The 18,415-nt window shown below is 43.6% G+C and overlaps 1 protein-coding gene across 6 annotated transcripts in view; it reads right to left on the minus strand.

The window, feature by feature from the left end:
- Positions 1–18,415, minus strand: part of LOC110505782 (bromodomain adjacent to zinc finger domain protein 1A) — a 72,723-nt gene that overhangs the window by 30,380 nt on the left and 23,928 nt on the right. For all 6 annotated transcript variants that reach the window (XM_036962347.1, XM_036962343.1, XM_036962345.1 and 3 more), the window contains exon 20: positions 12,016–12,087. In XM_036962347.1, the coding sequence (XP_036818242.1) occupies positions 12,016–12,087 (72 nt within the window). The remainder of the gene's footprint in view (positions 1–12,015; positions 12,088–18,415) is intronic.

Consider the following 18,415-nt stretch of genomic DNA (forward strand, 5'->3'; position numbering starts at 1 on the left):
TTCACCACCCCGTCACTACTGTCTGGTCAGAGAGAGAAGAGACATACAGTCAGACATTATTACAGTAGTATTCACCACCCCGTCACTACTGTCTGGTCAGAGAGAGAAGAGACATACAGTCAGACATTACAGTAGTATTCACCACCCCGTCACTACTGTCTGGTCAGAGAGAGAAGAGACATACAGTCAGACATTATTACAGTAGTATTCACCACCCCGTCACTACCGTCTGGTCAGAGAGAGAAGAGACATACAGTCAGACATTACAGTAGTATTCACCACCCCGTCACTACTGTCTGGTCAGAGAGAAGAGACATACAGTCAGACATTATTACAGTAGTATTCACCACCCCGTCACTACTGTCTGGTCAGAGAGAGAAGAGACATACAGTCAGACATTATTACAGTATTCACCACCCCGTCACTACTGTCTGGTCAGAGAGAGAAGAGACATACAGTCAGACATTATTACAGTAGTATTCACCACCCCGTCACTACTGTCTGGTCAGAGAGAGAAGAGACATACAGTCAGACATTATTACAGTAGTATTCACCACCCCGTCACTACTGTCTGGTCAGAGAGAGAAGAGACATACAGTCAGACATTACAGTAGTATTCACCACCCCGTCACTACTGTCTGGTCAGAGAGAGAAGAGACATACAGTCAGACATTATTACAGTATTCACCACCCCGTCACTACTGTCTGGTCAGAGAGAGAAGAGACATACAGTCAGACATTACAGTAGTATTCACCACCCCGTCACTACTGTCTGGTCAGAGAGAGAAGAGACATACAGCCAGACATTATTACAGTAGTATTCACCACCCCGTCACTACTGTCTGGTCAGAGAGAGAAGAGACATACAGTCAGACATTACAGTAGTATTCACCACCCCGTCACTACTGTCTGGTCAGAGAGAGAAGAGACATACAGTCAGACATTATTACAGTATTCACCACCCCGTCACTACTGTCTGGTCAGAGAGAGAAGAGACATACAGTCAGACATTATTACAGTATTCACCACCCCGTCACTACTGTCTGGTCAGAGAGAGAAGAGACATACAGTCAGACATTATTACAGTAGTATTCACCACCCCGTCACTACTGTCTGGTCAGAGAGAGAAGAGACATACAGTCAGACATTATTACAGTATTCACCACCCCGTCACTACTGTCTGGTCAGAGAGAGAAGAGACATACAGTCAGACATTATTACAGTAGTATTCACCACCCCGTCACTACTGTCTGGTCAGAGAGAGAAGAGACATACAGTCAGACATTATTACAGTAGTATTCACCACCCCGTCACTACTGTCTGGTCAGAGAGAGAAGAGACATACAGTCAGACATTATTACAGTAGTATTCACCACCCCGTCACTACTGTCTGGTCAGAGAGAGAAGAGACATACAGTCAGACATTATTACAGTAGTATTCACCACCCCGTCACTACTGTCTGGTCAGAGAGAGAAGAGACATACAGTCAGACATTATTACAGTAGTATTCACCACCCCGTCACTACTGTCTGGTCAGAGAGAGAAGAGACATACAGTCAGACATTATTACAGTATTCACCACCCCGTCACTACTGTCTGGTCAGAGAGAGAAGAGACATACAGTCAGACATTATTACAGTAGTATTCACCACCCCGTCACTACTGTCTGGTCAGAGAGAGAAGAGACATACAGTCAGACATTATTACAGTATTCACCACCCCGTCACTACTGTCTGGTCAGAGAGAGAAGAGACATACAGTCAGACATTATTACAGTATTCACCACCCCGTCACTACTGTCTGGTCAGAGAGAGAAGAGACATACAGTCAGACATTATTACAGTAGTATTCACCACCCCGTCACTACTGTCTGGTCAGAGAGAGAAGAGACATACAGTCAGACATTATTACAGTAGTATTCACCACCCCGTCACTACTGTCTGGTCAGAGAGAGAAGAGACATACAGTCAGACATTATTACAGTAGTATTCACCACCCCGTCACTACTGTCTGGTCAGAGAGAGAAGAGACATACAGTCAGACATTATTACAGTAGTATTCACCACCCCGTCACTACTGTCTGGTCAGAGAGAGAAGAGACATACAGTCAGACATTATTACAGTAGTATTCACCACCCCGTCACTACTGTCTGGTCAGAGAGAGAAGAGACATACAGCCAGACATTATTACAGTATTCACCACCCCGTCACTACTGTCTGGTCAGAGAGAGAAGAGACATACAGTCAGACATTATTACAGTATTCACCACCCCGTCACTACTGTCTGGTCAGAGAGAAGAGACATACAGCCAGACATTATTACAGTAGTATTCACCACCCCGTCACTACTGTCTGGTCAGAGAGAGAAGAGACATACAGTCAGACATTATTACAGTATTCACCACCCCGTCACTACTGTCTGGTCAGAGAGAGAAGAGACATACAGTCAGACATTATTACAGTAGTATTCACCACCCCGTCACTACTGTCTGGTCAGAGAGAGAAGAGACATACAGTCAGACATTACAGTAGTATTCACCACCCCGTCACTACTGTCTGGTCAGAGAGAGAAGAGACATACAGCCAGACATTATTACAGTATTCACCACCCCGTCACTACTGTCTGGTCAGAGAGAGAAGAGACATACAGTCAGACATTATTACAGTATTCACCACCCCGTCACTACTGTCTGGTCAGAGAGAGAAGAGACATACAGTCAGACATTATTACAGTATTCACCACCCCGTCACTACTGTCTGGTCAGAGAGAGAAGAGACATACAGTCAGACATTATTACAGTATTCACCACCCCGTCACTACTGTCTGGTCAGAGAGAAGAGACATACAGTCAGACATTACAGTAGTATTCACCACCCCGTCACTACTGTCTGGTCAGAGAGAGAAGAGACATACAGTCAGACATTACAGTAGTATTCACCACCCCGTCACTACTGTCTGGTCAGAGAGAGAAGAGACATACAGTCAGACATTATTACAGTAGTATTCACCACCCCGTCACTACTGTCTGGTCAGAGAGAGAAGAGACATACAGTCAGACATTATTACAGTATTCACCACCCCGTCACTACTGTCTGGTCAGAGAGAGAAGAGACATACAGTCAGACATTACAGTAGTATTCACCACCCCGTCACTACTGTCTGGTCAGAGAGAGAAGAGACATACAGTCAGACATTATTACAGTAGTATTCACCACCCCGTCACTACCGTCTGGTCAGAGAGAGAAGAGACATACAGTCAGACATTATTACAGTATTCACCACCCCGTCACTACTGTCTGGTCAGAGAGAAGAGACATACAGTCAGACATTACAGTAGTATTCACCACCCCGTCACTACTGTCTGGTCAGAGAGAAGAGACATACAGTCAGACATTACAGTAGTATTCACCACCCCGTCACTACTGTCTGGTCAGAGAGAAGAGACATACAGTCAGACATTATTACAGTAGTATTCACCACCCCGTCACTACTGTCTGGTCAGAGAGAGAAGAGACATACAGTCAGACATTACAGTAGTATTCACCACCCCGTCACTACTGTCTGGTCAGAGAGAGAAGAGACATACAGTCAGACATTATTACAGTAGTATTCACCACCCCGTCACTACCGTCTGGTCAGAGAGAGAAGAGACATACAGTCAGACATTATTACAGTAGTATTCACCACCCCGTCACTACTGTCTGGTCAGAGAGAGAAGAGACATACAGCCAGACATTATTACAGTATTCACCACCCCGTCACTACTGTCTGGTCAGAGAGAGAAGAGACATACAGCCAGACATTATTACAGTATTCACCACCCCGTCACTACTGTCTGGTCAGAGAGAGAAGAGACATACAGCCAGACATTATTACAGTAGTATTCACCACCCCGTCACTACTGTCTGGTCAGAGAGAGAAGAGACATACAGTCAGACATTATTACAGTATTCACCACCCCGTCACTACTGTCTGGTCAGAGAGAGAAGAGACATACAGCCAGACATTATTACAGTAGTATTCACCACCCCGTCACTACTGTCTGGTCAGAGAGAGAAGAGACATACAGTCAGACATTATTACAGTAGTATTCACCACCCCGTCACTACTGTCTGGTCAGAGAGAGAAGAGACATACAGTCAGACATTATTACAGTATTCACCACCCCGTCACTACTGTCTGGTCAGAGAGAGAAGAGACATACAGTCAGACATTATTACAGTATTCACCACCCCGTCACTACTGTCTGGTCAGAGAGAGAAGAGACATACAGTCAGACATTATTACAGTAGTATTCACCACCCCGTCACTACTGTCTGGTCAGAGAGAGAAGAGACATACAGCCAGACATTATTACAGTATTCACCACCCCGTCACTACTGTCTGGTCAGAGAGAGAAGAGACATACAGCCAGACATTATTACAGTAGTATTCACCACCCCGTCACTACTGTCTGGTCAGAGAGAGAAGAGACATACAGTCAGACATTATTACAGTATTCACCACCCCGTCACTACCGTCTGGTCAGAGAGAGAAGAGACATACAGTCAGACATTATTACAGTATTCACCACCCCGTCACTACTGTCTGGTCAGAGAGAGAAGAGACATACAGTCAGACATTACAGTATTCACCACCCCGTCACTACTGTCTGGTCAGAGAGAGAAGAGACATACAGTCAGACATTATTACAGTATTCACCACCCCGTCACTACTGTCTGGTCAGAGAGAGAAGAGACATACAGTCAGACATTACAGTAGTATTCACCACCCCGTCACTACTGTCTGGTCAGAGAGAGAAGAGACATACAGTCAGACATTATTACAGTAGTATTCACCACCCCGTCACTACTGTCTGGTCAGAGAGAGAAGAGACATACAGTCAGACATTACAGTAGTATTCACCACCCCGTCACTACTGTCTGGTCAGAGAGAGAAGAGACATACAGTCAGACATTATTACAGTAGTATTCACCACCCCGTCACTACTGTCTGGTCAGAGAGAGAAGAGACATACAGTCAGACATTATTACAGTATTCACCACCCCGTCACTACTGTCTGGTCAGAGAGAGAAGAGACATACAGTCAGACATTATTACAGTATTCACCACCCCGTCACTACTGTCTGGTCAGAGAGAGAAGAGACATACAGTCAGACATTATTACAGTAGTATTCACCACCCCGTCACTACTGTCTGGTCAGAGAGAGAAGAGACATACAGTCAGACATTATTACAGTATTCACCACCCCGTCACTACTGTCTGGTCAGAGAGAGAAGAGACATACAGTCAGACATTATTACAGTAGTATTCACCACCCCGTCACTACTGTCTGGTCAGAGAGAGAAGAGACATACAGTCAGACATTATTACAGTATTCACCACCCCGTCACTACTGTCTGGTCAGAGAGAGAAGAGACATACAGCCAGACATTATTACAGTATTCACCACCCCGTCACTACCGTCTGGTCAGAGAGAGAAGAGACATACAGTCAGACATTATTACAGTAGTATTCACCACCCCGTCACTACTGTCTGGTCAGAGAGAGAAGAGACATACAGTCAGACATTATTACAGTAGTATTCACCACCCCGTCACTACTGTCTGGTCAGAGAGAGAAGAGACATACAGTCAGACATTATTACAGTAGTATTCACCACCCCGTCACTACTGTCTGGTCAGAGAGAGAAGAGACATACAGTCAGACATTACAGTAGTATTCACCACCCCGTCACTACTGTCTGGTCAGAGAGAGAAGAGACATACAGCCAGACATTATTACAGTATTCACCACCCCGTCACTACTGTCTGGTCAGAGAGAGAAGAGACATACAGTCAGACATTATTACAGTAGTATTCACCACCCCGTCACTACTGTCTGGTCAGAGAGAGAAGAGACATACAGTCAGACATTATTACAGTAGTATTCACCACCCCGTCACTACCGTCTGGTCAGAGAGAGAAGAGACATACAGTCAGACATTACAGTAGTATTCACCACCCCGTCACTACTGTCTGGTCAGAGAGAGAAGAGACATACAGTCAGACATTATTACAGTATTCACCACCCCGTCACTACTGTCTGGTCAGAGAGAGAAGAGACATACAGTCAGACATTATTACAGTAGTATTCACCACCCCGTCACTACCGTCTGGTCAGAGAGAAGAGACATACAGTCAGACATTATTACAGTAGTATTCACCACCCCGTCACTACCGTCTGGTCAGAGAGAAGAGACATACAGTCAGACATTATTACAGTAGTATTCACCACCCCGTCACTACTGTCTGGTCAGAGAGAGAAGAGACATACAGTCAGACATTATTACAGTAGTATTCACCACCCCGTCACTACTGTCTGGTCAGAGAGAGAAGAGACATACAGTCAGACATTATTACAGTATTCACCACCCCGTCACTACTGTCTGGTCAGAGAGAGAAGAGACATACAGCCAGACATTATTACAGTATTCACCACCCCGTCACTACCGTCTGGTCAGAGAGAGAAGAGACATACAGTCAGACATTATTACAGTAGTATTCACCACCCCGTCACTACTGTCTGGTCAGAGAGAGAAGAGACATACAGTCAGACATTATTACAGTAGTATTCACCACCCCGTCACTACTGTCTGGTCAGAGAGAGAAGAGACATACAGTCAGACATTATTACAGTATTCACCACCCCGTCACTACTGTCTGGTCAGAGAGAGAAGAGACATACAGTCAGACATTATTACAGTAGTATTCACCACCCCGTCACTACTGTCTGGTCAGAGAGAGAAGAGACATACAGTCAGACATTATTACAGTAGTATTCACCACCCCGTCACTACTGTCTGGTCAGAGAGAGAAGAGACATACAGTCAGACATTACAGTAGTATTCACCACCCCGTCACTACTGTCTGGTCAGAGAGAGAAGAGACATACAGTCAGACATTATTACAGTATTCACCACCCCGTCACTACTGTCTGGTCAGAGAGAGAAGAGACATACAGTCAGACATTATTACAGTATTCACCACCCCGTCACTACTGTCTGGTCAGAGAGAGAAGAGACATACAGTCAGACATTATTACAGTAGTATTCACCACCCCGTCACTACTGTCTGGTCAGAGAGAGAAGAGACATACAGTCAGACATTATTACAGTATTCACCACCCCGTCACTACTGTCTGGTCAGAGAGAGAAGAGACATACAGTCAGACATTATTACAGTATTCACCACCCCGTCACTACTGTCTGGTCAGAGAGAGAAGAGACATACAGTCAGACATTATTACAGTATTCACCACCCCGTCACTACTGTCTGGTCAGAGAGAGAAGAGACATACAGTCAGACATTATTACAGTAGTATTCACCACCCCGTCACTACTGTCTGGTCAGAGAGAGAAGAGACATACAGCCAGACATTATTACAGTATTCACCACCCCGTCACTACTGTCTGGTCAGAGAGAGAAGAGACATACAGTCAGACATTATTACAGTAGTATTCACCACCCCGTCACTACTGTCTGGTCAGAGAGAGAAGAGACATACAGTCAGACATTATTACAGTAGTATTCACCACCCCGTCACTACCGTCTGGTCAGAGAGAGAAGAGACATACAGTCAGACATTATTACAGTATTCACCACCCCGTCACTACTGTCTGGTCAGAGAGAGAAGAGACATACAGTCAGACATTATTACAGTATTCACCACCCCGTCACTACTGTCTGGTCAGAGAGAGAAGAGACATACAGTCAGACATTATTACAGTAGTATTCACCACCCCGTCACTACTGTCTGGTCAGAGAGAGAAGAGACATACAGTCAGACATTATTACAGTATTCACCACCCCGTCACTACTGTCTGGTCAGAGAGAGAAGAGACATACAGTCAGACATTATTACAGTATTCACCACCCCGTCACTACTGTCTGGTCAGAGAGAGAAGAGACATACAGTCAGACATTACAGTAGTATTCACCACCCCGTCACTACTGTCTGGTCAGAGAGAGAAGAGACATACAGTCAGACATTATTACAGTATTCACCACCCCGTCACTACTGTCTGGTCAGAGAGAGAAGAGACATACAGCCAGACATTACAGTAGTATTCACCACCCCGTCACTACTGTCTGGTCAGAGAGAGAAGAGACATACAGTCAGACATTATTACAGTATTCACCACCCCGTCACTACTGTCTGGTCAGAGAGAGAAGAGACATACAGTCAGACATTACAGTAGTATTCACCACCCCGTCACTACTGTCTGGTCAGAGAGAGAAGAGACATACAGTCAGACATTATTACAGTATTCACCACCCCGTCACTACTGTCTGGTCAGAGAGAGAAGAGACATACAGTCAGACATTATTACAGTAGTATTCACCACCCCGTCACTACTGTCTGGTCAGAGAGAGAAGAGACATACAGTCAGACATTATTACAGTATTCACCACCCCGTCACTACTGTCTGGTCAGAGAGAGAAGAGACATACAGTCAGACATTATTACAGTAGTATTCACCACCCCGTCACTACTGTCTGGTCAGAGAGAGAAGAGACATACAGTCAGACATTATTACAGTATTCACCACCCCGTCACTACTGTCTGGTCAGAGAGAAGAGACATACAGTCAGACATTACAGTAGTATTCACCACCCCGTCACTACTGTCTGGTCAGAGAGAGAAGAGACATACAGCCAGACATTATTACAGTATTCACCACCCCGTCACTACTGTCTGGTCAGAGAGAGAAGAGACATACAGTCAGACATTATTACAGTAGTATTCACCACCCCGTCACTACTGTCTGGTCAGAGAGAGAAGAGACATACAGTCAGACATTACAGTAGTATTCACCACCCCGTCACTACTGTCTGGTCAGAGAGAGAAGAGACATACAGCCAGACATTATTACAGTAGTATTCACCACCCCGTCACTACTGTCTGGTCAGAGAGAGAAGAGACATACAGTCAGACATTACAGTAGTATTCACCACCCCGTCACTACTGTCTGGTCAGAGAGAAGAGACATACAGCCAGACATTATTACAGTAGTATTCACCACCCCGTCACTACTGTCTGGTCAGAGAGAGAAGAGACATACAGTCAGACATTATTACAGTATTCACCACCCCGTCACTACCGTCTGGTCAGAGAGAGAAGAGACATACAGTCAGACATTATTACAGTATTCACCACCCCGTCACTACCGTCTGGTCAGAGAGAGAAGAGACATACAGTCAGACATTATTACAGTAGTATTCACCACCCCGTCACTACCGTCTGGTCAGAGAGAGAAGAGACATACAGTCAGACATTATTACAGTATTCACCACCCCGTCACTACTGTCTGGTCAGAGAGAGAAGAGACATACAGTCAGACATTATTACAGTAGTATTCACCACCCCGTCACTACTGTCTGGTCAGAGAGAGAAGAGACATACAGTCAGACATTATTACAGTAGTATTCACCACCCCGTCACTACTGTCTGGTCAGAGAGAGAAGAGACATACAGTCAGACATTACAGTAGTATTCACCACCCCGTCACTACTGTCTGGTCAGAGAGAGAAGAGACATACAGCCAGACATTATTACAGTAGTATTCACCACCCCGTCACTACTGTCTGGTCAGAGAGAGAAGAGACATACAGTCAGACATTATTACAGTATTCACCACCCCGTCACTACTGTCTGGTCAGAGAGAGAAGAGACATACAGTCAGACATTATTACAGTATTCACCACCCCGTCACTACTGTCTGGTCAGAGAGAGAAGAGACATACAGTCAGACATTATTACAGTATTCACCACCCCGTCACTACTGTCTGGTCAGAGAGAGAAGAGACATACAGTCAGACATTACAGTAGTATTCACCACCCCGTCACTACTGTCTGGTCAGAGAGAGAAGAGACATACAGTCAGACATTATTACAGTATTCACCACCCCGTCACTACTGTCTGGTCAGAGAGAGAAGAGACATACAGTCAGACATTACAGTAGTATTCACCACCCCGTCACTACTGTCTGGTCAGAGAGAGAAGAGACATACAGTCAGACATTATTACAGTAGTATTCACCACCCCGTCACTACTGTCTGGTCAGAGAGAGAAGAGACATACAGTCAGACATTATTACAGTATTCACCACCCCGTCACTACTGTCTGGTCAGAGAGAGAAGAGACATACAGTCAGACATTATTACAGTATTCACCACCCCGTCACTACTGTCTGGTCAGAGAGAAGAGACATACAGTCAGACATTACAGTAGTATTCACCACCCCGTCACTACTGTCTGGTCAGAGAGAGAAGAGACATACAGTCAGACATTACAGTAGTATTCACCACCCCGTCACTACTGTCTGGTCAGAGAGAGAAGAGACATACAGTCAGACATTATTACAGTAGTATTCACCACCCCGTCACTACTGTCTGGTCAGAGAGAGAAGAGACATACAGTCAGACATTATTACAGTAGTATTCACCACCCCGTCACTACTGTCTGGTCAGAGAGAGAAGAGACATACAGTCAGACATTATTACAGTAGTATTCACCACCCCGTCACTACTGTCTGGTCAGAGAGAGAAGAGACATACAGTCAGACATTATTACAGTATTCACCACCCCGTCACTACTGTCTGGTCAGAGAGAGAAGAGACATACAGCCAGACATTATTACAGTATTCACCACCCCGTCACTACTGTCTGGTCAGAGAGAAGAGACATACAGTCAGACATTATTACAGTATTCACCACCCAAGGATGGGCATTTAAGATGTCAACTTCTTTCAGATATCCGGATAGTCGAAATACATGCGTTTAAAAGAAACAACTTTTCCTACTGCAATGGGGTCTTGCTCGTGCAGAGGTGCACTTGTTTCAGCACAGATGGTGGAGAGGGGAGCGAGATGAGCAGAGGCCAGTGTGTCTGACACGGAAAGAGAGAGAAAGTAGCCAAACCTATTTGAGCAAGTTAGACAAACTTGTTGCTGCGCTAGGTTAAAGAAGCTAGCTAACTACACTAGCCAGTTAAGTTAGTTAATTAGCCTTGCTAGCTGGCTAAGGCGATTTTGCTGCACTCCTCACATCCATTCATATTAAACAACAGCCTACCTGTTGGTTGATCATTTAGCCAACTTCATTCCGTCATTTTTTCCCCTTTTTGCATCGATTAGAAATCTCCCACTTCACAAGGAGCCTCTGAGTAGCGCTGCTTTGATCGTCCGACAAGCTACATGCACGAAAAGTGTGTTGTCTACCAGTACATCTTTCTTTATTGGGGCGCACTCAAAAAAACCTGTCAACTCGTTATATTGAAATGTCTAATGTCATGATCTATCCTTATATGTAGCACTGTCACGTCAATAATGACATTTTCTTAAAAATAGGCCTCTTATTAAAAATGTTTTTTTTTTTTTAATGTTTTTTAAGTATACTCTCACAAGTAATCAAACACTAAAGTCCATTTGGATATTCAAATATCCGTGCCTATCCCTAGACCCGACCACCGTCCCTACCGTCTGAGGTTCAGAGAGAGAAGAGAGACAGACAGTCTGGAAGGCCCAGAAAATCCAGCCACCCAAGTCATAGACTGTCCTCTCTGCTTCCGCATGGCTGGCGGTACATCAAGTCTGACACCAAGAGAGTCCTGAACAGCTTCTATCCCCAAGCCATAAGACTGCTAAATAACTACACTGACTGAGTTGACACAACCATGTATTTTATTGTTACACACGACTCACACACGCCACTGCTACTGTTTATCATAAATTCTGATGCCTAGTCACCTTACATATCTATCGCCAACACTCCAGTATCCCTGCATATAGCGTCTTAACTTCCCATGTGTTTTTGTTCGACCTTGTTATTTTTAGTGCTACATTGATTACTACATTATTGGGTTTAGAGTTTGCAAGAAAGGCATTTCACTTTTCTTGTGCATATGACAAAAAAACTTGAAACATGTCACAGAATGCAACACTCCTCTCCATCATCTACAATATAATTACCTTCACTGTGTTGATCCTCATCTTTCTTCTCCTTCTTCTTTGCCTTCTGGTCCCTTTTAGAGTCTTCATCGCCTGTTGGGAGGGGGAATAAGGTGAGGCACTGTTTTGCCATGAAAGTCAAAATATATCAATTTGAACGTCAAACATAATCAAAAGCCCTAAACCCTAAAAGATCATACTGTTCGAATGACCAGTTTAGAGTGTGAAAAATACAGGTTACAGCAGACATTAAAACACAGGTAGCACTCATTCCCTGTCTGGCTGGCAGTTAAGGTCTGTTGAAAGTAGTGCTGAGAGATTAACAAAAGTGTCTTATTTTTCAGTTTTTAAAACTGACTGACATCGATTCAATGATTTGAATTCCATTTTTGTCTGTGAGCTCAATGAGCGCATTCTCTAAAGATGAATCAGATCCAGAAGGGAGTTGTAGTTTCCAACAGGCCAATATTCTTTATTTTATGAGCTAAACTACCTACAATGACCATAAGTCATTGTGCAGCTACTTGTCCGGTCTGTGTTTCTTTTATGCCTGGTATGGAAGAGGAAGAAGAATTCGTGATCGTGAGGGGATAGAGAGAGCAGCTGTTGCTTCGTGAGATATCTCTCCATGAAAATACATGATCTAAGTGACTGATAGTTGGCATTCAGTCATAAAAGTATGCCTTATTTACTTTGAAGTACTACAAAAGAGTGATTGTCAGACAGCATAGGAAGCAGCTCTATAGAGATGACTAGTAATTAAATTAAGTCAAATAAAATAAATGTAATACACAAAAATATTGTAAAGTAATGCGAATAAATGGTTAATCAGTGATAAGCAGTAATTGGCAGTCACTACCATCACAGGACTTATATGAATTGTTTTATTGTTACAGAATTCAACCCAAACAATGAAAGTCAGTGATTATTTAAATAAATCAAGCTGACATCAAGTAAGCACTTACTACTCAGCCCTAGTTAAAATATGCTCGGATAAAGGCCTCTGACCATGTTCCCTCCAATTTTTTCCAGCACGGAACAAATTTCAGGTCTACTGAGTGCAGACTTGAACGTTGTGAAAATTCTGTCCAACTTCCAGCGTACATTTACTTTGAACACTGAGGCTGTACCCACTTTAAGTTAGTTATAACAGTGGCCAAGTTGGCTACTGTGGCTATTTGATCATAATGTAGGCCTACCAGAGTGGCCTACCATCAAAAACAATGGAGAAAAAGCCTTCATTAACATTTTAACATGGAAATAGCTGTTCAGCCTACAGTAGCAGCCAATGTGAAGTGCTCAATGTAGGTCTACATTCCATGAGACTATTGAAAAAAAAAACATGCAGGGCTTGACATGAACCTGTTCATCCACTTGTCCTTCAGACAAGGATGTGACTGAAAATGGGGTTGTGTTGTTTGACACAAGAAACCACTTTACAAAATTAAAAACGCACTATTATTCCCATACCATTATTACAAAGAATCAGACAAATTATGCTACCCTCTGCCGACTTAGCTTATTCAAGCCTGTCTCAAAATACAACACTGTCCCTTTAAGAATAATAAAATAATAAATAATAACTTTTCTAGACATCTTTGAAAAGTCAGTCAGGTAACGTACACATTTTGTGCTCTTGTAGGAAGCAATCACTCCCCCATTCCTGACAACAAATGATCTATAACTTGGCTAATAACGCACTAACTAGCAAAGGATATGAACACAATGGGCACATGTGGCTACATGCAGCCTCCGCTATGATCTCAAAACAAGCGCATCTACTCACGACTGCTCATGCTGTAAACACAGTCCAGTTCAAAGTAAATGGCACAGATCCATATGGCAATGGTCTATTTGCATATAGGCCTACTGCAGGTCTGATAGTTTATGCAACACTAGTCTATATAAAGTACAGGCTGAGTCATGTGTGTCATTGCAATAGAATCCTACTCTGATGCGTTCTGCCTACAACAAAATCTCTTGCATATTTTGTTTTATTCGATATGTTGCATTAAAAAGTGGCTAATATTGCGTTGATTCAATCACAATTGCCACAGTAAATGGAAACGTTGATAAGGTTAACAGGGAAAACTTCAGAAAAGGTTGGCGACCACTCTTCTGAATCAAGATAACCTTAGTCAAAATGCAAGCCGAGATCTATGACTTAAAAAACGTAAGCCATGCAACATTAACCAATTAAAAACAGTACTGTGGCAATGAGGTTTGTGCAGTAAGCTGTAGGCCCAAAACATTACCACATATTGACTTTGCTTGAAATTGCCCTGCCAATGAATGCATTGTTGTTCAGGCCATTTAAAAATATATATTTTCTAAAATTTGAGGTATGCTATATGATCACACCGGTAATATATCCATTGTTATATTACTTGTGAAGTACAGCTAAGTGAGCATACATTTTAAATAATTAGCTTTTTATTTTACTGGGTGGATGGTGCCTGGACATGATGATAAGCTTTAGTGGAGGGAGAGCGCAGCAGACTGAGGGTCTGCTTCTCAACATCACTCCACTATCCCTTTCCTCCACTGACCAAAAAAACAGACACCATCTTCCAGCTGATGGTGAAACTCGAGTCTCACCGCATTATTTCTGCTTCATGCACAAATTCATGTTGTTACTCCTATGAACAGACAAAGTGAAATATTGACGTTAAAAAAATACCCAAGACTATCGATACACTCCGCCAACCCTGATGTCCTAGCTGTGTCTGAATCCTGGCTAAGGAAAGCCACCAAAAATTCTGACATGTCCATCCCAAACTACAACATTTTCCAACAAGATAGAACTGCCAGGGGGAGGAGTTGCAATCTACTGCAGCGATAGCCTGCAGAGTTCTGTCATACTATCCAGGTCTGTGCCCAAACAATTCAAGCTTCTACTTTTACAAATCCAGCTTTCCAGAAACAAGTCTCTCACCGTTGTCACTTGTTATAGACCCCCCTCAGCCCCCAGCTGTGCCCTGGACACCATATGTGAATTGATTGAAGATGTTTGGTGACCTAAACTGGGATATGCTTCACACCCCGGCCGTCCTACAATCTAAATTAGATGCCCTCAATCTCACACAAATTATCGAGGAACCTACCAGGTACAACCCTAAATCTGTAAACACGGGCACCCTAATAGATATAATCCTGATCAACTTGCCCTCTAAATACACCTCTACTGTCTTCAACAAGGACCTCAGCGATCACTGCCTCATTGCCTGTCCATAATGGGGCCGCGGTCAAACGACCATCACTGTCATACGCTCCCTAAAACACTTCAGCGAGCAGGCCTTTCTAATCGCCCTGGCCCAGGTATCCTGGAAGGATATTGACCTCATCCCGTTAGTAGAGGATGCCTGGTTGCTCTTTAAAAGTACTTTCCTCACCATTGTAAATAAGCATGTCCCATTCAAAAAAAGTATATAAAAAAATAACAGATATAGCCCTTGGTTCACCCCAGACCTGTCTGCCCTTGACCAGCACAAAAATATCCTGTGGCGTTCTGCATTAGCATCAAATAGCCCCCACGATATGCAACTTTTCAGGGAAAGTTAGGAACCAATATACACAGTCACTTAGGAAAGCTTAGGCTGGCTTTTTCAAACAGAAATTTGCATCCTGTAGCACTAATTCCAAAAAGTTCTGGGATACTAAAGTCCATGGAGAATAAAAGCACCTCCTCCCAGCTGCCCACTGCACTAGGAGAGGCTAGGAAACACCGTAACCACCGATAAATCTACAATAATCGAGAACTTCAATAAGCATTTCTCTACAGCTGGCCATGCTTTCCACCTGGCTACCTCTACCAACAGCTCTGTACCCCCCGCTTCTCCTTCACCCAAATCCAGACAGAGGATGTTCTGAAAGAGCGGCAAAATCTGGATCCCTACAAATCAGCTGGGATAGAATCATCTGGACCCTCTAAAATTATCTGCCAAAATTGTTGCAACCCCTACTACTAGCCCGTTTAACCTCTCTTTCGTATCGTCTAAGATCCCCAAAGATCTGACGCGCTCATCCCACACTCATCCCCCTCTTCAAAGGGGAGACACTCTAGACCCAAACTGTTATAGACCTATATCCACCCTGCCTTTCTAAAATCTTCAAAAGCCAAGTTAACAAAATCACAGACCATTTTGAATTCTCCCGTACCTTCTCCACTATGCAATTTGGTTTCCGAGCTGGTCATGGGTGCACCTCAGCCACGCTCAAGGTCCTAAACGATATCATAACCGCCATTGATAAGAGACAATACTGTGCAGCTGTATTCATCGACCTGGCCAAGGCTTTCGACACGGTCAATCACCGTTCTCTTATCGGCAGACTCAACAGCCTTGGTTTCACTAATGATTGCCTTGCCTGGTTCACTAACTACTTCTCAAATAGAGTTCAGTGTGTCAAATCGGAGGGCCTGTTGTCCAGACCTCTGGCAGTCTCTATTGGGGTACCACAGGGTTCAAATCTCGGGCCGACTCTTTTCAATCTATCTATGCGTCTAGGCGTCTATGCGTGTGTGCGTGCGTGCATGCATGCATGCATGTCGATGTCGCTCTTGCTGCTGGTGATTCTCTGATCCACCTCTACGCAGACGACACCATTCTGTATACATCTGGTCCTTCTTTGAACACTTAACACACCTCCAAACGAGCTTCAATGCCATACAACACTCCTTCCGTGGCCTCCTGCTTTTAAATGCATATAAAACTAAATGCATGCTCTTCAACCGATCGCTGCCCGCACGACGAGCATCACTACTCTGGACGGTTTGGACTTAGAATATGTGGACAACTACAAATACCTAGGTATCTGGTTTATCTCTAAACTCTCCTTCCAGACTCACATTAAGCATCTCCAATCCAAAATTAAATCTAGAATCAGCTTCCTATATCACAACAAAGCATCCTTCACTCATGCTGCAAACATACCTTCGTAAAACTGACCATCCTACCGATCCTTGACTTCGGCGACGTCAACTATAAAAGAGCCTCCAACACTCTACTCAACAAATTGTATGCAGTCTATCACAGTGCCATCCGTTGTGTCACCAAAGCCCCATATACTACCCACCACTGCGACCTGTATGCTCTCGTTGGTTGGCCCTCGCTACATATTCGTCGTCTATAGGTCTTTGCTAGGTAAAGCCTGCCTTTTCTCAGCTCACTGGTCACCATAGCAACACCCACCCGTAGCACACACTCCAGCAGGTATATTTCACTTGTCATCCCCAAAGCCAACACTCATTTAGCTGCCTTTCCTTCCAGTTCTCTACTGCCAGTGACTGGAACGAATTGCTAAAGTCTCTGAAGCTGGAGACCTATATCTCCCTCTCTAACTTTAAGAATCAGCTGTCAGAGCAGCTTTCCGATCACTGTACCTGTACACAGCCCATCTGTAAATAGCACACCCAACTCATCCCCATATTGTTATTTATTTTGCTCTTTTGCACCCCACCTTCTCTACTTGCACATCAATCACTCCAATGTTAATGCTAAATTGTAATTACTTCACCTCTATGGCAGATTTATTGCCTTACCTCCCTTATCTTACTACATTTGCACACACTGTACATATATTTTTCTATTGTGTTATTGACTGTACGTTTGATTATCCCATGTGTAACTCTGTGCTGTTGTCACACTGCTTTGCTTTATCTTGGCCAGGTCACAGTTGTAAATGATAACTTATTCTCAACTGGCCTACCTGGTTAAATAAAGGTGAAATATATATATATATATATATATATATATATATATATATATATATATATATATATATATATATATATATATATATATATATATATATATATATATATATATATATATTTTTTTTTTAAACCTTCCTACTCATTCATTACTGCTGCAGTGCTTGTTGTAGCGTTTATAACTTAAACAAGAACTCACTCAACAACAGCAGCTCTTTGCTCTATTCATTGATAGTCTCTCTAGTCATGGTTTTAAACATTTTGAAATCTCACAGTATCAACTTAGCTGGAGCTTTCTTTTATGCCTGCTACGTTACTGCAGACAAGGTCATCTAAGCCATCTAAGTGGCTAGCGGTAGGCCTCCCTGGGCCCGCCGGGAAGGCAGATTTTGTACCTTCTGACACATGAAATGGTTCAAAATGGCAACAGTTGGCCTACCCGGTGCGCAGGGCAGCTGAAGCGGGTGCACCTACCGTCAACAGCCCATGATGAATACAAAAAAAATAAAAAATGGGAACGCAAGGCTTTATCATTGGGGTTTTTACAGAAATGTTTGGTGATGGACTAAGAATGCCTTGGAGATCACCGAGTTGGTGACCACTGCTCTAGAAAGTTGAGTAAAGAAGTTAAATCTCGTGCTTCTCTCGGTGGGCTGATATTTCTGCACAGCAGTCCCCCGGGGAGCTGCAGCTTAGCGGGAACATCGTCTG

The sequence above is a fragment of the Oncorhynchus mykiss genome, chromosome 25 (assembly GCF_013265735.2).
Source record: "Oncorhynchus mykiss isolate Arlee chromosome 25, USDA_OmykA_1.1, whole genome shotgun sequence".
NCBI lineage: Eukaryota > Metazoa > Chordata > Actinopteri > Salmoniformes > Salmonidae > Oncorhynchus > Oncorhynchus mykiss.